The sequence below is a fragment of the Manacus candei genome, unplaced genomic scaffold (genome assembly GCF_025592945.1).
Source record: "Manacus candei isolate 608988 ecotype Guabito, Panama unplaced genomic scaffold, ASM2559294v1 h1tg000002l, whole genome shotgun sequence".
NCBI lineage: Eukaryota > Metazoa > Chordata > Aves > Passeriformes > Pipridae > Manacus > Manacus candei.
Genome location: NW_026138050.1, coordinates 2,797,637 through 2,820,086, shown reverse-complemented (window position 1 = coordinate 2,820,086; position 22,450 = coordinate 2,797,637). Strand labels below are relative to the sequence as shown.

At 55.2% G+C, this 22,450-nt stretch overlaps 2 protein-coding genes across 3 annotated transcripts in view; both read right to left on the bottom strand.

Moving 5' to 3' along the window:
• Positions 1 to 5,214, bottom strand: part of PEMT (phosphatidylethanolamine N-methyltransferase) — a 41,435-nt gene extending 36,221 nt beyond the window's left edge. The window contains exons 1-2 of one of the 2 annotated variants that reach the window (XM_051779161.1): positions 5,099 to 5,214; positions 2,378 to 2,485 (exon numbers count right to left, since the gene is read on the bottom strand). In XM_051779161.1, the coding sequence (XP_051635121.1) occupies positions 2,378 to 2,485; positions 5,099 to 5,212 (222 nt within the window). In that variant the 5' untranslated portion in view covers positions 5,213 to 5,214. Of the gene's footprint in view, positions 1 to 2,377; positions 2,486 to 4,084; positions 4,306 to 5,098 lie in introns of those variants that run through there. The other variant, XM_051779169.1, reaches the window with a different exon arrangement.
• Positions 1 to 22,450, bottom strand: part of FLCN (folliculin) — a 208,640-nt gene that overhangs the window by 114,033 nt on the left and 72,157 nt on the right. The gene's annotated exons all lie outside the window — the stretch shown is intronic.

Sequence of the window (22,450 nt, the reverse complement as noted above, 5' to 3'; positions counted from 1 at the left end):
ATCCCCAAACCCTGCAGGTTTAGTCCCAGAGAAACATGCCTGGTGCTTACTTGGCCACCCTGGTGTGCTGGAGGCCTTGATATGCACCTCTCCATGATCCAAGCACCGCATGGAGCCAGGGTTTCCCCACCACATACTTATTCAGAGGCACTGCATAGCAAGGACAACCTGGCGCCAAACTTTGGAAGAGGCAGACCTGGCTGGAGTTCAGCAGAAACAGGGAATTAAGACACTGAACTAAATCAATCCATCCCCACCCAATTTCTATCCAAATCAGGAATTTCATGCACAGGAGGGATTTTGAGCATGGTCCCACATTACTTATTGAGCAGAGAGAGCAGAGAGTGCTTGGCACTGTGCAGAAATCCAGTCTTTGCACTTAAGCTCTTGGAAACCCAGAGTAATTCAGATGCAGAAGAGATCTCAGCTGCTGGGAAGGAACCCAAACAGCCAGGGACAGAGGGAGCCTGTGCAGGGATGTAGGGAAAGAAAGAGCTGCTGGCTGGGTGCAGGCAGGGGACACTGATCACATGGAAAAAAAGGACGAGGAGGAGGTAAAGGAAGCAGGTCAGAGAAAATCAGGGATGTCTGGGGCCACTCTTGCTGAAATGTACCCAACACTGGGGGCTTGTTTAGGGCTGCAGTACCCACAGATCCCCTGCAAGAGCCTTTCAGAAGTGCCTGATGTGAGCCACACACTGTGACTGAAAACTCGAGGGAGATGTTCCGGTGCTCGGGCAGAGCACAGAGGTGTGGAGGCCCAGGGACTGTGAGATCCACCCGGCCTGGTACAGCAGGGGACACACGGAACGCCACGCTCACCTCCCCAGAGCTTCCCCCAACACCCAGCTCCGGCTGCTCACTCAAACCCACGCCGAGATGCCTCCTGCTCCCAGACCCAGCCTTGCACGTCTGGCTTGGAGTGCCACCTGCTGCCAACGGCACCGCTCTCCAGTCACCGGGAGGGGACAACAGCAACGCGGAGCAACGAACTTCCTGCTGTTACATCAGTTTTCCCTGTCCTTTAACAGCAGCCAAACTCCTGAGCCAAAAAGCAACGCTATTTCCCAAGCTGCAGGCGTCCCACGAGTCGCAGGCGTAGCAGCAGATGCTAATAAAGTACTTTTTTCTTTCTCTTTCATGCAGTTTTTTTTGCCAGAGCCAGTTTCTCCCCCCAGAGACCACATCCTGAATCTTCTTGTTCATTGATTCTTTATGCTAAATGATGACTCCGCAGTCGAAATAATGTGGCATATTCCAGCTCGCATTTCAGACACCGTGAGACTTTTTAATAACGAGTTGCATGAAAAATTAGGGAGGCTGCAACAAAGAGCTCCGACAGAGGTTTCCAAAGTGACTCACAGCCAGGAGAGCCTCGCTTTTCCAAAGCCCAGCGTGAGACAATCTCAAGAGCCCCCACGCCCAGAGAGAGATGAGTCCTCCCCCTCTGGAAAAATAAGGCCCCTTTAAGGAGAATTCTCCAGGGAGAGAATCCCTGTCAGGAGGTTTGGTGGGCAGATTTCGGAATCGTGGCTGAAAAGACATCCCATTCCCATGAGTGCTGGCAGGGACATTTCACCCCATACTTCAGCTGTGCTGCTGAGGGTGCTGTGGGGTGAGAGTCCCCTCATCCTGCAGCCAGCCTGCCCAAAGCTTCTCCCTGCTTGGCACATTGGCTCTGCAATGCTCAGAAACAGGGCCAGCAATGACTCCTCCTGCTCTTGCAGGGAGGCAGCAAACCACAGTGGTACAGGGCAGTGGACACTCTTCCAGCCATGGTTCCCAGAGCACTGTGGCCTCCACAGACACAGTGAACACAACCCGAGCACAGGTACCCTGATCCCGTTGGGGCTGGCTTGCTGCCAACCCTGCAGCTCTTTGCCAGGCTTTGCAGCATGGTGGAGGAGGAATTTTTTTTCAGGTTAACTTTTGGCTGAGTGTTTTTCCTTCCTTCCATCCACACAAACAGCTGCCAACATATTTCAAGGGGAAGCAGCGGGCAATGTACGCAGTGCAGCCCCCCTGAGGGGGTCAATGCTGTTTATGCTCAGTCCCAGTGGTGACCAGTGCGTGAAGGACGGGTTTGATTGCTCTCCCCCCTCTCCCAAGCTCAGCTCCTAATTCCTGCTGCATCCTGTGCTGGCTCCCACCTTCACCTCCTCTGTGACATCCCTCATGGTCACCTCCAGCCCCAGGAGCTCACTCTGCAGCACAGCTCCTTGCTCACCCACCTCTAATGTCTAATTGAGCACCATTCCCCCCACTCAACCCATCAGACTTCCCCAAAAGAGGTTTCTCCTCCAAAAGTGCATCCCAAAGGAAGCTGGGAAAGGAAGGCTGAGAGTGAAGGAGCAGCTGGAGTGCAGGCAGCTCTTACCACATTCCAGAAGAGTGGGTTGAAGACGATGGAGAGCACAGCCACAATGAAGCCAGTGTCAGTCACATCCACGTAGCCAAAGAGCCGTGCCATGGCTGCCACATCCACCTGGGGAAGGAGAGATGGTTACTGGAGTGCAGGTTCCCATGGGACACTGGCCATTATACCCAAACATGGGGCACTTCACCTCAGATCAAACCCATCAGCTGCCCCAAGAGTGGATGAATCTTCTAATGGCCCAAAGCAACATGTTACAGCTTGCAAAGCACTGTGTCAGGGTGCAAAGCCCAGTAGGAGAATGAAGGCTCTTCCAAGCCATTCCCCAAAAACCCCAGGGACACTGGGCTCTCTGGGAGCCCCACACTCACAGCAGTGCCCAGAAGGACATGGGCACTGCAATGACACTGCTGCTCTCGCTTTGCTGCTCACAAAGTCTCACAAGTCTCACAGAGCAGCTGCCAACCCAAGTATGTTTCAGGAAAGGGAGCACTGTCCACAGCACCTCGGTGTCCCTGCAGACAGAGAACTGCCCCAGGGATGCTGGTCTGCATGGAAACTCCAAGCAATGAACTGTGTCAGCCTTAAACTTGTCTTCCATGAAAGAATAGTGATGTAAACCCCTTCCACAGCGAGGGGGATGCATTTGCATTGTAAGAAGCTGCAAAAGAATTTCCTGTCTTAATGACAACAAAAAACCCTTAAAATTCACTGTTCTCCTTATAAGAAAGAGCTTTTTTTCCCAGGATGGCTCCTGACATTGTCAGCATTTTTTACATGCAGTAAGCCATGCTGCTTCTCCCTCCTCACTCCCTCTCCCTGTGCTGCTATTTGATGAAAGACAGCCAGGGCCTTTTTTTTTGCCAAAAACTTTGAAAACAAAAGACAAAACAGCCCAGCCCAAGCTCTTTCCTCGCTTGAAACAAAATCAAAGACAACACTGAGACATGGAAGGTTTTTGCTTCCCCAACACAGCTGTGTTTGCAAGTCCTTTGGATGCCAGGGGACAGAATGGCTCGAAAAGGCACCACCTCGCCCATCCGGGAGAGAAATTCCCACTGGCTCCTCAAAGGTTCTTGGAAAGAACCAGAGCCACAGTATGATTCACGGAGAAGGGCTGGTAAGCACAGCACTGCTCCTAGCCCAAAGAAAAGGCTGTGGGAATAGCTCCCGTGCTGGCCCAGGGCACATCCAGTCACTCCAAGTGCCTCCTGCCCAGCCATGACCACCCACAGTGCAAAGTGCAGGAGAAAAGGCTGTACAGCCACGGGGAAAGGGGGGATCTTTATGGGGGTCCACAGCCTCCTTCAAACCACTACCACCAGCCCAGCTCCCCCGGGCTTCTTCATCTGAGCCCTGGGGACAAGGGTGCTGGTGAGAAACGATGGGAACAGCCCCCAGGGCCTGATCCTGACCCGTCTCCCCCTGTTCCCACACTTGCCAGCCTCTCCTCCCCTCCCTTCAGCCCCGAGAAGCCCTTTCCCACCAGACCTTGTCCCTTCAAACTGTCAAGCCGTAACCCAAGCACCCAGACAGCTGCTGGCACCGGGGCCGAACTGTCTAATCCTGCTTCAATTGCAATCCTGCAGGACCAGGACAGCTTCTTTCCTCTCGTTTTGTACGGTGCCGAGCACACCGCCAGCACGGGCTGAACAAAAGCTTCTTGACCTACTAACTCCCGGCTGGCAACATCGTTAACATTGCACTCACCTTCTTTTCTGCTCCTCAACAACCAAATTCGCGGCTGCTGCCAGCGGGAGGCAGATTGGCCTGTGCCTGGTGTGTGCTTTTCGGGATAAAAGGGGAGTCCTAATGGGATGAGCTGTCTCTGCGAGCTGCCGGGACAGCCACGTAACAGGCACAGAACATTCAACTTTGCCCCCTCCTCCCCGACGAGAATCAATGACCGTGGCAGGCACTGCCCGCTTGTCCACAGCCTCAAAGTCAGGGAGGGCGAGAGCAGCACAGGCACCTCGGTGAGAGATATATGGGCACCTGAGAGATATATGGGTATCTGGGTGAGAGATAAATGGGCACCTAGGTGAGAGATACATAGGCACCTGAGTGAGAGATATATGGGTACCTGGGTGGGAGCTGCACAGGCGCTCACATGTGCGCTGCATGGGCACCTGGGTGAGAGATAAATGGGCAGCCGGGTAAGAGATAAATGGGAACCTGGGTGAGAGAGAAATGGGCCCCTGGGTGAGAGCTGCACAGGCATTCAAACAAGACCTGCAGGGGCATATATGGGTGATAGCTGTACAGGCACCCAAGGTAAGAGCTGCACAGTCATCCAAACGAGCTTCACAGGCACCTGGGTGAGAGCAGCACAAGCAAGAGCTGCATGGACACCCAGGTGAGACCTGCATGGGAACCCAAACGAAAGCTGCACGGGCACCTGGCTGAGAACAGCACAGACAGCCAAACAAGAGCTGCACGGGCACCCGCCTAAGCCATCACGGCCTCCCGCGCGGTGCCGGTGCTGTCCTTGCTGCGCGGCCGGAGCGCGGCTTGGGCGGAACCGGGCTGGGGAGGGCACGTGGGGCACCGGGCACCGAGCGCCCCGGGCCTGCTGCGCCTGCGGGCACAACCCGCGGGTTATTCCCAGCGGATCCGCCGAGCCCCGCGGTGGCACCGGCGGGGGGAGGAAGGGAGGGGGGCAGGATCCACCCCCGGGCTCCCTCCCCGGGGCCGCCCTCCCGCCCGCCCGCGGCCCGCCGGTACCTGGCCGTAGTCCAGGCCGCCCAGCCCCTCGCAGCACTCCCGCGGGAAGCGCCGGGCCCCGCCCGCCGCCGCCTCCTCCCGCCGCCCCGCGCCCGGCCCGGGCCGCCCCGCCATGGCCGCGGCCGAGCGCGGGGCCCGCCGAGGCGCTGCCGGAGCCGCGGTCCCGCCTCCCCGGGAGGAGCCGCGCCGGGCCCGGGGCCTGCGGGACGGGCACGGCGCTGACCTCGCCTCCGCCGCGGGAGCGGGAGCGCGTCCGGCCGCCGGGCCTGGACTTCGACCCCCCGGGCAGCTGGAGTGGGGCTGGGAGTGGGAGTGAAGTGGGAATGGGAGTGGGAGTGGGACAGCCCCGGGGAGAGAGTGGGAGAGAACAGAGAGGCCACCGGGCTTTCTGCATGGACTGGATTTTTCTTTATGTCCCCATCCCTCCTCTTCTCCCCATGGTATGCCTTTTATCCAGTTCTGCATTTCCAAGCACTTGGCTCAGGAAGAGGGCATGCCTCAGCTGTTCCAAATCTCTTCTCAGCTTGAACTCCCCAGTGCCCTTTGAAATCCCACCATGGTCCCAATAGGTCACTGGTGAATATGGAGTTGCATCAGTCCAGTCAAGGATGCTACATGTGTGTTAGTAGGACACACTGGCTTGGTGAGATTGCAATTTGCTCAGGAGCATTTCAAACACAGCCCAGGGAATTCCCAACATGTGGAAATCCAGGGCAGGGAGTGCTCTTGGGTGGGTTTCCCTTAGAAATAGGACATTGATCAGGAAACTGCATCCAGGTAACTTCAGCACAGAGGGTCATCTCTCCTTACAAGCTCAGGAGAAAGTTTCCAGGCCAAAGGATTGATTTCCTTGCTGGGAAAAAAAAAAAAAAAAAAGAAAGGAAAATGAGGGATATAAAGGACATATGGCTTCCACTCTCCTCAGGTGACTCTTGCTACCATCCTTTGATGCAGGACATGCTGATGAACTCCCCTGTTTGCCTGTGGCTCCTGTGGCTGCCCTCTCACCCCCTGCTCCAGCCAAGTGAGCCAGGCTTTCTGGCTATCTCCAGTGACCTTGGAAGGGCCACTTTTCGCTGGCAGTCTTGGTTTCTTGTATCCAAGCTTGCAATCTGCCTGGTCCCACCCCAGCTTTGTGCCTTGCTGACAGAAGTCCTATGGGTACAGCATGGGTCTGGGGCCTTTTTCCCATTCTTTTGTGCCACCTTTCCTGTGTCGTGGTCCCAGTGTTCAAATGTGCCCTGAAATAAAGCTGATCCCTATGGGTTTAACCCTTGCAAACCTGCAAGGGCCTGGACTGGTGGGTCATGGATATCAAGGACAGAGCATTGAAACACACGGTGAAGGACGACAAATAGTGCTGGAGCACAGAGATGAGACCTTGGGGAGAAGCAGCAAAACTGCAGCTACTCTTGTGTCCTCCATCAGATAACATGCTGGCACCAGCGGTGCGATGCTGCAATCCAGACCTGCAATCCTGGTGGAAATCCTCTAGTGTTTGTGCTGGAGGTTAGCTCTATTTATTTTCTGATGAATGATTTACTCGAGTAATTGGCACACAGCTCCCCTATTACAGATCATAAAGAATTAATCACGAGATTTTCAATGTTCCCCTATCAATTTTATTAGGCTTGATTGAACGTGGTAGATTGGGAGCATATGGTATGTGAGGCAGACTCTGCTCCCAGTTACACCCTGGTTATGCTGAGGACTCGCTCAGTTGCTGATCCCTGTAAATTGAGAGAGGCATCTGCTCCTTTCCTTGTTCCCATGCCCTCACTGTTCCTTGAGTTCCCTTAAATATCAAGGGATGCAGAGAACAACCAACACCACCTCCATGTACCTAAATTCTCCAAAAGCCTGAGATGCTCCCAAACTGGCAGCCAAGCTGGGAAGAGGATGCTTTGCTTCCAGCTTGTCCATGGATCAGCATGAGCCAAAAACCAGAGCCAAATGCTTGGGAGCTCAGGATCTGCCCCTGCAAAGGGGACGTGTCACGGCGTGGGAGGCTTGTCAAAGCTGAGGATGCCTGTGTTGGCGTTGGGGCATCCTGCCAGGCAGGTTTGCCCACGGGAAATGCTTTCTTGGAAGAACTGGCAAAAAGAAGTCCTAACACCTGCAGGAACAGAATGACACATCCCTGCCCCGAACCAGCAGCACAGTGTGATTCCCTGGAGCAGAAACCTCTTTAAAAGCCACGTCCCCTGAGTGGTTCCCCTCATGCAGGGAACCAGGAAAACCTTCAAAATTTCCATGTGGAAGGCTCACAGTCCTTCCCTTGCTTTTCGCCCGTGGGTGTTGTTATCGTGCAGAGTCGTGATTCAGGGAAGGGGACGGTGCAGGGCCCTGCTCCAGCCCGTGGGCAGCACTCACCTCAGTGAAGCTGCTCCTGGTGTGCTCCCAGTAACTACACCAGTATCTCAGCAGGAATTTACAAGAGGGAATGGGAACTTTGGGAGCTACTTGCATAAGCCCAGCTTATCCTGAACCAGGCTCACAGAGCAGCCAGTCTGGCACAGCTACAGCCCCTCTCCCCATCTGCTGCCTCGAGCAGCTGCACTGAAGGGCACTGAGAAGTTATTGCCAGTAACTCTTGGCAGGAGCCAGCAAGGCGATGTCCATCCGTGAGAGCCAGCCTGGGGAGGGAAAATCAGGAATGCAGCAGAGGACAGAGCAGGATCTGGCTGTTACAGCCAGAACATTTTGTGTACACATGGTCCTGGTTTGAGAGCACAGCAGGCAGGACCTTGCACTCGGGTCTTGCCCGGCATCAGTGTGCCCGATTGCCCAGGGCTGCCTGTTCTCTGCCCTGCCTGTGCTGCCTGCACCTCAACCAGCTCTGCAAGGTATTGCCATGTCCATGCTTATGGGTGAACATCCCTTGCCAACCCCCTGACTCTGGGGATCCCCTGCTGACTCCAGGTACACCTTACGTCGAAGCTCTGGAGCACCCCATGGGTCTCACCCAGGTGCTCTGCCCTGGCACAGCCACAGCTTGCATTGCTTTAACCCAGGGCATCCTGCCCTCATCACACATCAGTGGGGAAACCAGAGAAAGGGTCGGGACAGACACAGAGGCATAAGGTGCATTTTTCCAGCCTCAGCCCCTTGGAGCCGCACGTGTGATGGGCTCAGTGGGAAGGAGCAGGCTCCCTCCTAAAGCAGCCGTGCTGTCGGAGGAGCTTCCCGACATCTGCACTCTGAGCCTTGTGGAGATAACATTTAGGGAAGGATTCACACAGCTTCCCTGCTCCCTAAGGCCACGTTCATCACCAGCATGTCTCTAATGAAGCGGAGGCTTTGCTTTCTGGGATCAATGAATCCACTGATCGTGACCTGTCTGCTAAGTGGGAAATCAGGTCTCTCCCTCCCCAAACTCATCTAAGCTGGGCTCAAACAGCAGGTTCTGTCCCCAGGGTACTCTGTGTCGCTTAATTGCAAACCCTGTGTCTGATTAGAGAGCAGCAGTGAGGGTGTGCAGAGGTACTGCAGCCCGTCAGAGCAGCGGCTGCTCCCCGAGCCTGGGAGATGGCTGCAAGAAGGGAGGACATTTTGGGACTCCAGGAGGGTGGAAATCCCTCAGCTTTCCCTTCTCGAAAAGGTCCTGACTCTGCGCAGCTGGCTGGAGGGTTTACTGCCAATCTGTTCTCCCCCAAAGCCCTAAATCCCCCAAACCTTTTAAATCCCTCCAAAGTACCTTTCACGGGGACAGATGCTATAAGAGAAGCTGGGACTTTCCAAAGCAGGAAGCAGCTGTAAAGGTCACTGTTACCATGTCCCCTGGCCCCTGGGGGGTCATGTCCCATACTGGGAGTGGGAACAACCCTGGATCCATCCAAACAGGCTGAGCAGCTTTCCCTATCACTTCCTGCACCTCCAGGTCCTCTGTGCACCTACAAACCACCCTGTGCACCCCCAGTGTCTTTGCCCGTATGGTGCAAGCTGCAGAGGGCTGAACCAGCCTCCAGAAACATTTCTGCACATCATCAGCCCAGGGATATGGTGCATTGCTCCAGAGACATCTAATTAGGGTGTCTCCATTAGCTGAGCAGCCAGATTTTGGATGCCGAGCCATCCAGATGCCTAATGCTCAGCACAGCAGGGATGATAGAGGGAGCTGAGTCACCGCACCCAGCATCCCCTCCACGGCCATCTCTCATCCCTCACTCCACTGGCGACCAGCTTTTCCCAGGCAATCAGCCTTGCTCTCAGATATGACACGCAGGAGGCCTCTGGGGAGAAAAAATCCCCTCATTGAGGACTTGGAGGGGGGAAAAGCCTGGAAGTGGAGGCTGCTTCGTGCCGCACGTGACAGCTCCCACAGCAGGTACCTGATCCCAGTGCTCAGTGCCGCAGAGGGCTGGGCTCAGAGCCTATACAGGGCATCAGCCTTTCCTGAGTGGTCTCTAAAAGCTGTGGGGATTTGTTCTGCCCCTGAATCCACACGAAAAAAACCTGGGCAAGGGCTGACGTGCTTTTCTGGGACACAAACACACCGTTGAGGGGGCCAGGGAAGAGGCTTCCATGGGGGGCATGCAGGTCTGTCCTGAGGAACCACAGAGTCGGCTATAAATACCTCCTCAGAGCATCACTCTCCCTCCTCTTTGATGTTTTCCTGTTATTTACTTCAAACCCACTCCCGCAGCAGTTATTTTTATCTTATCTCTTCTTTCCCCTCTGCTTTTGTCTCTGTTTACGAGCTGCACCACAGAAGCATTTCAAAAGGAAGATGGGAAGATGGTTGGGGACCCTGGGAAGAGGGTCAGAGACCCCAGGAAGGAGGTTGAGGACCTGGAAAGAGGGCTGGGGATGCCAGGAGCACAGGATGAGCAAGAGCTCTGCTCTTGCATTCTACCAGTGGGGGACACAGCAGCCCCTGGAGCAGGGAGCTTCCCCACTCTGGGCATTGTGCTTGCCCCAGGCTGGATTGATATTAAAAGAGAAGGAGTGTAGAAGCTCAGCAGAGCCTTTCCCACTTTCTCCTTGCTGCATCCTGGGGGATTTCTGCTCCACTTCCACCCAACCTTTGGCCAGACACTTTCCTCTGTTGGGATGAACCGGTCCCGCTCGGCTGCAGCCCGGGACCAAGCACTGTCAGCTGCTGGCACAGCGAATTCCCCATGCCATTCCTGAACCAGTGGCTGGTCATGAGGCAGAACGTCCTCATGGAGCTGATGTGGTGAGGAACCAAAAGTACCCTCACTGTGCAGATGGGGCAAATGAGATCTCCTGCTGCTCTCCAGATTCAACATTTGTTGAATTTGCAGGAAATTGGTCTCCCTGCGATGCCAAACCCCTGCCAGAGCCAGAGGAATCCAAGCAAGCAGCTCAGAAATTAATGAAAGTGGAGGTGATGTGAGCAGTCAGACACAGATGAGCTTAATTCCCTTAAACAAATTAAAAATACATCACTTCTCACCACTGTGAGTCCTGAGCTGCAGTGGCAGGAGGGGAGGGTGAGCCATGAGTGCCAGATGCCCCACCAACCCGGCCAAAGGACGGGGGGGCTCCTGCCTTGGCCCTTGCCCCTACCCCTCTTACCCCCCCAAAATGAGTAACTAACCAGTTTTTGCTGCCATAATCTTCCCTGTAGGCAGACTGGGAGCTGGGTGCCTTTGCTGGGTGCCATTGCTGGGTGTCGAGTGGCTTCAGCAAAAAGAAACTGCCGAAGCCAACTTTTTACCTCTCTTCCTTCACCTTTTCAGCCCAAACTGATCTTTGATTGTAGAAAACGGGGCCAGAAGCAAAAGTTCTGGGGTTTCCCCACCTAAGCCAAAGCACCTTGCTTAAGGTTTAAGGTGTTTAATCCCTCTATTGCTAAAGATGCTGTCTCCATTCCCTCTTCCATGCGTCCCTCCTTCCCACACCGGCTGGAGGCAGCTTACCCCAGACGTCCCATTTGCCAGGATGTCTGCCTGCAGAATCCCCCACTAGCCAAGAACTGGGATATTTTTGCAGATCCTCATAGAAAAGGGAAGCAGCTGGGCTTTGGGTCACTGCCTGGGCAGGGGTGTGGGGGCTCTGTCTGTCTGTCTGTCTGTCTGTGCCAGCCCTGTCTGTCAGGATGGATGTTTTCTGCTGTGGTTTGTTGCTGCTGGTGGGGAGCCCCTGGGACCCTGTTTGGACATCGTCTGCCAGGGAGAAATTAAATCCAAAGGGCAGAGGGGGAAGGAGAGGCTGGAGCAGGGCTGGGAGTATGGGGTGCATCCAGCACCCACCAGGCCCATGGCAAGGTGTGGGATGTGGGCACAACAGGGGTGGGAGGAGGACAGCCCAGCTGGAAGCGTGGCTGGAGCAGGAATGAGGAAGCTTTACCACCAGATGGGTTTAGTGGGATCTGCCATGATTTCTGCAACATGGGGAAAACTTTAAATCTCAACAGGCTGCTCTTCTCCAAGGTCTGCTCCAGCCCAGATGGGCTGGCATCCAGGAGAGCCTCCTGGCCTGGATTGCACAGAGGGTCATGTCTGTCCCTGCGGGATCTGCAAGCTGGAACCAGGCAAAGATGGAAGCTGGGTGATGGGAAACCTCACTCAGGGGCTGCCAGTGGATCCATGCCAGGGCACAGGGACCCTCCGTGGGAGCTCCCTGCCCACTGCCAAGGATGCTCCAATGGGAAGCAGCTGCCCTGGGCTGGGACAGCCCTGGATCACCCTATGGATTGGCTGCCTCTGTGCCACCAGAGACCCCGCTGCTGGCAACAGCCCTGGTATCCAGTTTCCTCTCCTCCTCCCTTGGTGCCGGATGATGTCTGGCCTCGCTCTGGCTGCTGGGGATTGGTGTTGGGCTGAAAACAAACCTTGGCTGCACAGAGAGCAGTCGTGTCCTGCAGCTGGTAGGGACACGCAGGACAACCCTAACTGGGGAAAGAAATTTCCTCCATCTCCTTGTACTCTCCTTAAAGCCAAGCCTGGCAGCATGTGCTTTTTCTTCCAGACGGGTGCTCCATGGGGATGGGTGCTCCTGGCCAGGGGGGGACAGGGGTGCATGTGGGGACAGAGGCAGGATCCGGCCACTTTGCAGCACATCAGTGCAGGACCCAAGGGTGCAGTGGGTGCAGGGGTGGGGCTCGGGGTTGCAGCAGCTGCCAAGGAGCATCTCAGGGTTCCACGATCAGCCCCAAAACTGTCCCTGCTGAGTGCTGGTGGAGGGAAGCTGCCTGCAATCCATCATCTCTCATGGAGAGGAAAATAGGCTTGGGGGCATGCAGTATGGGCCCAGGGCACGCTCTCTCTGCTTGGCTAAAATGACACTAATTAAGCCCCTCGCAGTGTGTAAAAGCTATTCCTACAGGGCAGACAATTAACCTTGAAACTTGGCTTTTAGTGCTTGGAGGGGAGCGAATTTTTCATCCTGTTATTTCCCTGTGCTATTAAGCTAATCCTGGAGACCGCGAGGGAGAAACGGTGTGACACGTCTGCGGCTCCCAGTCTTGCCAGGAGCACAGTGTGTGGCCAGCAGCCTCCTGCTCCATCCCTCCATCATGCTTAAATTTTCACCCACGGTCTCCAACAGCATCATCAGCGCCGGGGAACATCGGGAACAAGGGATATGACCAAGGGCACATGGCAAGGCTGTGGCATTACATGATTATTATGGTCAGAAGTAAATCCAGCCTCCTCTGAGCATGCCAGACACAGTGCCAGCCTGGCCTTGAATTTTCAGGGAATTCCCTTGGAGGGACAGCGTGTCCCCGGCTCTCCAAGGCTGTGGCTGCTGGCACAGCATCGCCCCAGCCCAACCTCTGTGTGAGACAAACCACTGAAGTTTTGTTTTCTTGGAGAAATGGAAGGAGGAGGGAGGTGGAAAAAGAGAGAAGATTTGGCCCATGAAGGTTAAACCTTGCCATGGGGCTGGGGGTGTCCCTGGGATGCCCTGTGTCCTCCCAGAACTCGCAGCTCCTCTCCCCCCCAGCTCCCCTCTCGCCCTCCAAACACAGTCAGTGACAGCACTGAGCTTGGGGACAACTGTGGAGAGGAGCTAGTGGCTCAGTCTGATCCTGCCATCAGCAGAAGGGAGAGAAAAGGGAGGATGGATAACCCGCAAAACCCCACCATGGGCTGCCACCCAGGCACACCAGCAAATATATAACATGTTTAAGCACTAAAAAACCAACCTGGGGACATTTGTCACAACAAGCTGCAAAAAGGTACTGAAACATCACTAAATTGTCCCAGGAAGAGAGTGCTGGGAGGGCCCTGTGAGGTGAGTGTCCCTCTGGGTCTCCCACCTCCAGGGATAAAGATGGAGCATCCTGGTGATGGTGCTGACAAGAAGGAAAGATGTGCAAGATGCACAGCTCCCAGCAGCAATGCTGCCATGAGCAAGTAACCCAGCCTTTGGGGTGCCCAGAAAAGATGGGAGAGGCATCCTCCAGAGAGGCTTTCCTCATTTCCAGCAACCTCTTCCCACCAGTGGGACCTGCAGACCCCACACCAAGCTGAGCACTGGCTGCTCCAAGCCTTGGCACCCCAAAAGAGCAGCAAACCTCCTACCTGAGCACTCCCATGAGTGCTTTCCCAGCTCTAATTGGCCTTTCCATAGGAGCATGGGGGGCTGCAGCACCCCTGGAGGAGCCATTTTCCATGTGGGAGCCATTTCTCTGCAATAGCCTGGTTTTGAACTGCTTTCCTCTTTTTTCTTGAGGGGGTGGTACATTATGAAGGCTGGATAAAGCAACGGAAGGGAGAGCTGTGCTGTAAAAGCCAGTCTGCTGCTAAAGCTGGTGAAAAAAAATGATGCTGCAAAGTGCCTTTGTAGTTGTTTAGTCATTTGTTAGCCAGGCCAAGGGGTGATTTATGTGGCTGAGCACCAGCTGCAGAGCATCACATAGGGCAAAATGCCCTGAGTGTGTGTGGAGACCAGAGGAAGGATCAGGAAAGGAGGATGAGAGAGCAGAGAGGAGATTTTTTTTTTCTGAGCGATGTTTTTGGCTTGTCTGCCTCATTCTCCCTTTTACAAAATGATTCTCATCTTCTTCAGGGCTCCCGTGGAGGTAAATTCAGCTCCCACTGCCTTGCAGCTCTTCCCTCCCCAAGAACCGTGCCTACAGAAGACACTTTTCCTGCATCTCTGTTGTTTCTCACATTAGCTTTCATACTTTAATAAAAAAGAGAGTAGAGCCTGGGGTAGCAGATGGGACTGGCATCTCCTGCCTGCTGTAAATCACAGGGGAGGTTTTACCTTCCTGGGATGAAGCCGTGCTCTCAGAGCACTGATCCTGCTGGAGTCATCCAGGGAGCAGCAGCACAGCCAGCTGCCAGTGCCATCACTGCTCATCACTGCATCCCTCTCTCCATGAGGAGACAAACTGACCTGCTGCACCTCTTCTGCAGAAGTGGCCAGGTCCTAATGGGAATGCTAAATCACAGCCGTGCTTCGGAGTGTCCTTCTGCCGGCATAAATCAGCTCAGCCTGGCTGGAATCGCCAGTGCTGTGCTGATTTACTCTGGGGGGGTGTGTGGGGGAGATGCTGGATGGTTCATCTGAGCATCTCTGTCCTCTGAGCGGTGGCAGGAGGCCACAAATCGTCCGGCAGCCATGGAAATAGCGCAGCAGCCTGAGCTTGGGCGTAGGGAGGAGGGAGATATGTGAAGAGGAAGGGGGTTCAAGGTGGCAGTGGGAATGAGTTTTGAAATATGGAATAGGATAGGATAGGATAGGATAGGATAGGATAGGATAGGATAGGATAGGATAGGACAGGATAGCATTTCAGCTGGAAAGGGCCTACAATGATCATCTGGTCCCACTGCCTGACCACTTCAGGGCTGACCAAAAGCTAAAGCATGTTATTGAATGAATTTTCCAAGTGCTTTTTGATCACTGACAGGCTTGGGGCATTGATCACCGTTGTAGGAAGCCTGTTCCAGGGTTTGACCACCCTCTCCAGAGAGAAATGCTTCCAAATGTCCGGTCTAAACATCTCTAACACACCTTTGAACCATTCAAAGGTGGGACTTGGTGACTTGGTGATTCTATGATTCATTCCCACTCATCCCATGGCTGTATCCCAGGGAGAAGAGAACTCCCCGGAGACCTCCCAGGCCTGCTGGAGGCTGGGTTTCTCCAGGATTTTGACGTGTCCTAGCATGTATCCCGTTTGTCCTGCAGGACATGGGTCCTTGCGGAGCGTGGGCGGTGCAGGACGGGGTGAGCAGGCACCGAGCTCAGCCCCGGGCTGTTTGCAGTCGGGCGAACGGTTCCGAGCGGCTGGTTGCTCCAAAATTGGAAGGGATAAATGTGGAGGGGAGCGTGTGCCAGCCGACTCAGCTGTGACAAACCCGGCGTGAGCGCTTAGCTGTGACAAAGCACCGGCACCGAGGGGCTCACACGCGCTGAGCTGGCGGCCGGAGGGCCGGGACGGGCTTTATCGGGATTCGCAGCTGCGGAGCGGCCGCGCCAGCTCCAGGGAGCAGGGGCTGGGTAGGACCCTCTGTGCTGCCAAAAGCCGCGGTGTCCCTGAGTGAACAACAGCTGTACCTGTCCACAGCCCAGGGGAAAAAAACACCTGCGGCTCTGCGGGTTGCACGTACCCCTCTAGATGACTGCAGAGTTGAAGTGCATATACATGCAGCCTGCTGTGTGAGAGAGTGGTGATTTAGGCTAGATATAAGGAAGGTATTTTCGCAGTGAGGGTGGTAAAACACTGGCACAGGTTGCCCTGAGAAGCTGTGGGTGCCCCATCCCTGGAAACATTCATGGTCAGGTTGGACGAGGCTCTGAGAAACCTGATCTAGTTAGAGGTGTCCTTGGTCATTGAAAGGGGGTTGGGCTACATGACCTTTAAAGGTCCCTTCCAACCCAAAGCAGTCTATGATTCTCTTTTTTGAGGTCCATGCAGGATTGTATTACCTGCATGTGCTGAGGTGGATCAGGACTGGGGGAAGATCCTGACCTCCCACACAGCATTTTGTGCCCTGATGGTGCAGGACAGGCTGTGGGACCAACAGCAGCTTGGTGTGGGAGCGAGGGCTTCTGCTCTGCACAGGGATATCTTGGCAAGCTGGGTGCAATTCCCAAGGATAAAATTTGTCATTGTGCCAAGGACAATGCCTGGGAGGGAGCCAGGGCTGCCCTGAGTCACACTGCCCATCTCTTTGATCTCCCATGCTGGGCTGAACTGCTGCCTTTCACCAAAACCCCCATGACCTATTTTTATTTCACTTTCCCCCCATTCTATGCTACAGAAAATCCAGAGCAGCCTATCCCCGAAGTGTCAGCACTTTATACAGCACAAGCCCCAGTATGCTTCCATAATCACAGACACACTGACAGGCACAGGCAGGATGCAGCTCCCAGGACTCATTTCTATCCCTGTGCTTCTTGATAGCACCGCAAATCCCCGCGGTGGGTTCCCAGGTCACAGCAATACCTGCAGCAGAAATACCTCCTTGCCTTAAGCAGCACGTTTTTATCCCAAGACAGTGTTTGTTTAGTGGATTGTGATTCTAATTCAGCAGATGGTACCAACAGCTGCCAACTCTGCATCTTGTCTCCCTCCTAGCAGGCGGCATTGACCCGATCTGACCCCGCGCAGGGCTCAGCCTGGCACCCAAGGCTGTGTGGGTGAAGATGTCCCATGGCAGGACCCCCGGTGTGGTCTGCACCCAGGCAGCTCTCAGTCAGGTTGGGAGTCCTGGGAGCCAGAGGATGCTGTAGCCCACCCAGAGGATGCTGCAGCCCCCCTGGAGGATGCTGCTGTCCAGACTCCGCTGCCCCGGGGCTGCCAGGGGCTGCCCCAAAGCTGGGCAGAGGCTGCCACTTAGTGTTGGAAGGGAGCACGGCTGCTGCAGAGACCTGGCAGAGCGCCTGCAGCTGGGCCAGGCCACTCCTATGCTCCTTGGGGTGTTCCCAGGCTCCTGCTCACAGCCCGGGGTGCCTGAGCATCTCTGGGTGCAGGTGGTCCCATCTAACAATGACTCTGCAATGGTGCTAATGAGGCTTGTGCTCCTCCATCCCCTGCCCTATCCCTTGGGGTGCTGGCAGAGCTCACCCTCACCAGCCCTGCACCCCCAGACAGCTGATGAAGGTCCTCACCCCTCCCTGGGCACTGCCAAAATCAGCTGGCGTTGCATTGTCCAACATAGAATCACAGAATTGGATTGGACTATCAAAACTATCTAGTTCCAATCCATGGGGAGGAATACCTTCCACTAGACCAGGTTGCTCCAAGCCCTGTCCAACCTGGCCTTGAACACTTCCAGGGATAGGGCAGCCACAGCTTCTTTGGGCAACCTGTGCCAGGGCCTCACCTCCCTCACAGGGAAGAATTTCTTCCCAATATCCCATCTAACCCTGCTCTCTGTCAGTGGGAAGCCATTCCTCCTCGTCCTATCACTCCATGCCCTTGTCCCAAGTCCCTCTCCAGCTTTCTTGGAGCCCCTTTGGGTACTGGAAGGTGTTCTAAGCTCTCCCTGGAGCCTCTTGCTCCAGCTGGCCTCCTGGACATGTTTCTGTTTAAATGATGTGCCTTGTACCCCTTTTTCTTAGACAATGTGGCACTGAGGTATCCAGGGGATGCAGGATTTGGCTGCTGTTCTTGGTCTCCTGTGTGACTCTGGCAAGCTCTCCCCTGCCTCAGTTTCCCCAAACTGTGCAGTGGGTCCATGGGAAACAAGCCCTTCCACCAGCTCCCAGGGTCTCCTGGCTGCTGGAGCAGAGCTCAGTGCCCCTTGGCCACCTGGGGAAACTGAGGCAGGGCACAGCAAAGCAGGGCTGGGTGGTCCTGAGCAGCTCCCACTGCCCCAAGCATGCTGGCTGCTGTCATCTCCTGCTCCTTCCCCTCATTACAGCCCAATTCCCTGGAGACCTCGGCGGCAGAACGTCCTTCCCCGGTGATGTTATATTAGCTTAATGGCATTTTTCCACTCCATTTGAGAGGGGAATTTACAATGATCTTCGATTAGGACTGCCTTAGGAATGCCTCCGATTAACACCATCCGTCCTCATTCACACCCCCCTGCCACGGGCAGGGACACCTTCCACTAGCCCAGGTTGCTCCAAGCCCTGTCCAACCTGGCCTTGGACACTTCCAGGGATGGGGCAGCCACATCTTCTCTGGGTAACCTGTGCCAGAGCCTCACCACCCTCACAGCCAAGAATTTCTTCCCAATATCCCGTCTAACCCAGCCCTCCGCCTGTGTGAGCCATTCCCCCTTGTCCTGTCACCCTATGCCCTTGTCCCAAGTCCCTCTCCAGCTCTCTTGGAGCCTCTTTAGGCACTGGAAGGGGCTCTAAGGTCTCCCCAAAGCCTTCTCTTCTCCAGGTTGAACACTCCCAGCTCTTCCAGCCTGTCTCCATAGCAGAGGGTCTCCAGCCCTGGGAGCATCTCTGCGGCCTCCTCTGGACTCTCTCCAGCAGGTCCATGTCCTTCTGATGCTGGGTGTGCCAGAGCTGTGCCCAGCTACCTACTCCAGAGCAGAGCAGAGGTGCAGAATCCCCTCCCTCCGTCTACCTGCTGGCCACGCTGCTGCTGCTGCATCCCAGGATACAGCTGAGCTCCAAGGAACAGATCCAGCAATGCCTCTCACGGTCCTGCTTGCAGACCCTCAGGCAGCACCCCGTGGGGGCAGGCAGAGCCTTCGTTGTTGGCATTCCCAGCCCCGGCAGCCCCTGCCCTCTGGAGCGCCGCGGGCTGCACAGCCCCGACCCCCTCCTCGCCCGGAGCTGCCACTGCTCTTCCTTCGCCTCTGCCACAGACGGCTCTGGGATCACTTACCAATTAGTGTGGCCTGCTCATTAAAGCTCATTATCTGCCAGTGTGAACTTGGATGGGATTGTGCGGGCTTGGCAGGGGATCAAAATCTTCCTTTTTTCCAATTGCATCCCTCTCAGCCCCCACGCTCCGGGAACAGCCCCGCGGCTGCACCAGAAGGCTGGGGGATGCGGTGCTGCCTTTTAGAAGGAAAAAAAAAAGTGCCCAACAAATTAAGCCGACTCCTCCTCACAGCAGAGACCGGTCGATGCTCCCCACCGGTGCTGTGATGGAGCACAGTGATGCCTGGATCTCTGTCTTCCATGGTGTTCCAGGAATCTAGGGATGCATAGGGGGTAAATGTCAGGACATTTTGACCACTGTGGGATAGTGAGCTCAGCCTGCCTCCAGGACACAGAGCTGGCAGCCATGGGAAATATCAGCTGCCAGCTACAGAAATCAGGTTTCTTCTCTGTGTGGTACATTGTCAAGAGGGGCTGGTCTCAGAAGTTTCTTGACTATTTTCTGCTTCTCATTGCAAGGATAGAGGGGAAAACAAACAACTCTGACAAAACCAGTCTTCTCCCACCGCACCCATGGCTGTTTGAGTTAAACAGGTGCCAGAAAACCCAACAGATTACAAGGCTGGGATGGAAACATCCCTACTCATGGAAGGAGACTTCACTGTGTGGGGAATCCCAGTTCTAACCTGAGCTGTAGGGCAAAGCCCTGTGCCCCCATTCTGCCCTCCTGCCCCCCAAGCCATCGGACTGGCTCTGCTGTCACCACACACATCTCAGCCTTTGCCTGACTCTGTGACACCAGTGCCTGGGGGGTGACATGGACCCACATCCTCGGGCAGGGATGGGGACATTGCTTTGTGGCCACAAAGGCCAGTCCTGGACATCCTGCAGCTGCAAGGCAAACAAGCCAAAGTCTTTCCGTGCTGGGAAAATCAATCCCAAATGCAGCCTGGTTTCATAAGAACCAGGAGCATGGGAGTGGGAGCCGTGTCTTTCCCAGTGCCTCCTTCCCCTCTTTCCCAAAGCCGTCCTTCCCCTGGGAGACACCAGGTCTGGCTTTCATTAGCGAATGAGCCTGTTTTGGTGAATGGCTCTTGTCAATATTGATTAAATTCCATCTTCCCATGTGCAGACAAATCCTCTTGCAGTCCCTTCAGTGCTACTATCCTAAAATAACTCAGTAACAAGACACGGTTTAACCCTTCCTTCCTCCTCCAAAAGAAGAAAACCCAAGGTGAAATCACCCACTAACTTCTCCTTTGTTCATCTCCCGCATGGAACCACCCAGTAACAAGACAAAAATCCACCAGCCAGTGGAAAGCAGCTGGTCTAAGTTCAAGCCAAAGATCCTCAGCTTGTGTGAGCCAGGGCTTTAGCACAGGCCAAGCTGGGAAGGCTGCGCCTACATCATTAACAAAATCCCCAGCAAATGCTCCCTGTGGCATCCAACCAGCTCTCCAGGGCTGTAAATTGTGCCCAGGAGCATATTCCTCCTCAGCCCCTCCTTTCCAGGGTGCCTTTCACCGCAGACATCCCTGTGCCTGCATCCCACGCTGCCCTGGATTAACCGCCTCTTTTATTGCTGCCAATTACTGGCAGCAAAGCTGCCGCAGGGATGAAGGATGTGAGATGGGTTACACCTTCCCAGCCCTAATGACGTGAGGATTTGCAGGCTGGAGCAGCAGCCTCGGCTCCCCACGGAGCAGGGGATCAGCACACAGCCCCCCACCCTGCTTCCCTGCATGTCCTTTGCACCCCACTGCTGGATGCTGCACATGGTGTTGTGGGGACAGCTGTATCTCCGAGCCCTTGCATGGATCAGGGGATGGGAAGGGGTGTGGATCAGGGGTTTTGGAAGGTGCACGGATCAGGGGATGGGAAAGTGAAGCCCATCTTTAGTGACCCAGAGAGCTTCCCTTGTGGGTGGGAGCAGAGGCAGCACCAGCCTGCAGGCAGCAGACCACACTCGACTGCTGCTGAATGCTCTGAGGCTTCACACTGCGAGAAGAATGAGCAGATAATAGGATTTTCCATCTCTTCAAAGGGCGCTCGAGCCAGGCCCCGGTGCTGTGTGGCGCCCTGGGAAGAGCTGCCAGGAAGATCCCACACCTCCCAGCCGGCGCCACAGCCACAGGGATGCTCCCAGCTGCAGAGCAGCCACCAGTGTGCAAACAGGGACTGGGGATCTGGGCTCTGGGAGGGCAGAGGGCTGGAAGGCACCACGGGGATTATCACAGTGATACCAACCAAAGGGGGGCAAGAGGAGGTGAAACTGTGGTGCTGCCACAATGGGAGCCAGGGGAAGGCTCATCTCCCCCGATGGTTTTCATAGAATTGTTTGGGAATGGATTGGGTTGGAAGGGACCTTTGAGACCATCTCATTCCAGCCCCCTGCCATGGGCAGGGACACCTCCCACTATCCCAGGTTGCTCCAAGCCCCGTCTAACCTGGCCTTGGACACTTCCAGGGATGGGGCAGCCACATCTTCTCTGGGTAACCTGTGCCAGAGCCTCACCACCCTCACGGGGAAGAATTTCTTCCTAATATCCAATCTGAACCTCTCCTCTTTCAAATTAAAGCCAGGAACAGCTGCTCTGCTGCAGAAGCAAGCAGGAAAGCAGACAGTGGGCTTTCCACTTTGTGTTCACAGCAGCCAGGGCACGCTCACATCGCCACACTAAAGGCATGGCACACTCACACCTCTCTGCTGCACACACTGGCACCAGCTTGGGGCAGAGCAACCGCCCCTGGCCAGCCCAAGGTCCCTCAGTCCCCGACCGCTGCACAGGGGCAGCCGAGGGACCATCTGGAGGCTCATTTGAAGAGCTCCCACGTCCCCACATCCCTGCTCCATTTCTCCTCGGATGGCTTATCAGCAGTGACTTTCCCGACAGCAATCGATAGAAAACATTTTATCACCTTCCCAGGCGGCAGGATCCGTGGAGTGGGTCTGATTTCTGTTTCTATGGTGACATCTTCCGGGCTTGTGAAAGATTTTGCCTTTCTTGGTTGTTGTTGGGTGGTGGAGATAAGGGGGTGTGGGGGGGGGGGGGGGAGCGAGGGGGGTTGGTGCTATATTTTTTGTTGTTGTAGGTTTTGCTTTTTTTTCCTTTTCTTTTTTTAATACCATTTTCAGCGTACCAAGGAAGCCGCCAGCCAGCCAAACACGATGCCCGCAGCGTACCCACAGCACTGCTGCTCGCTGGGAGGGGCCCCAGGGCAGCTTTCATCCCCGAAATGCCTCTGAAACCTATTGAGGCTCAAACTAGAGCTGTCTCCCTCCTCCCCTCACCCACATCCCCCTTTCCACCTCTCCGGGCTTCTCTTGCCAGGCCTGGAAAAAGCCACTTGGCCACACAGCAGGGATGGCCTCAAGCACAAGTGACTGCTCAGGGCGTTTTGTAGTGCAGCTGATTTTGCTCCTCAGTTCTGCTCCCTCCTCCTTCTTCCCCTTCCTTTTTATCTCCTTCCACTGCTTTGGTGGAAGAGGAGGGGGTTTTCACACAGCCCCCCACTGCCAGCCCCTGCCCTGCCAGCTGCAGTGACCCTGGGACCCAACCAAAGGGGCAAGGAGGGACAGCGGGGGGTCACTTCTTGTTTCTGGGACGTGATCACTTGTCATCCCCTGCACGCAAA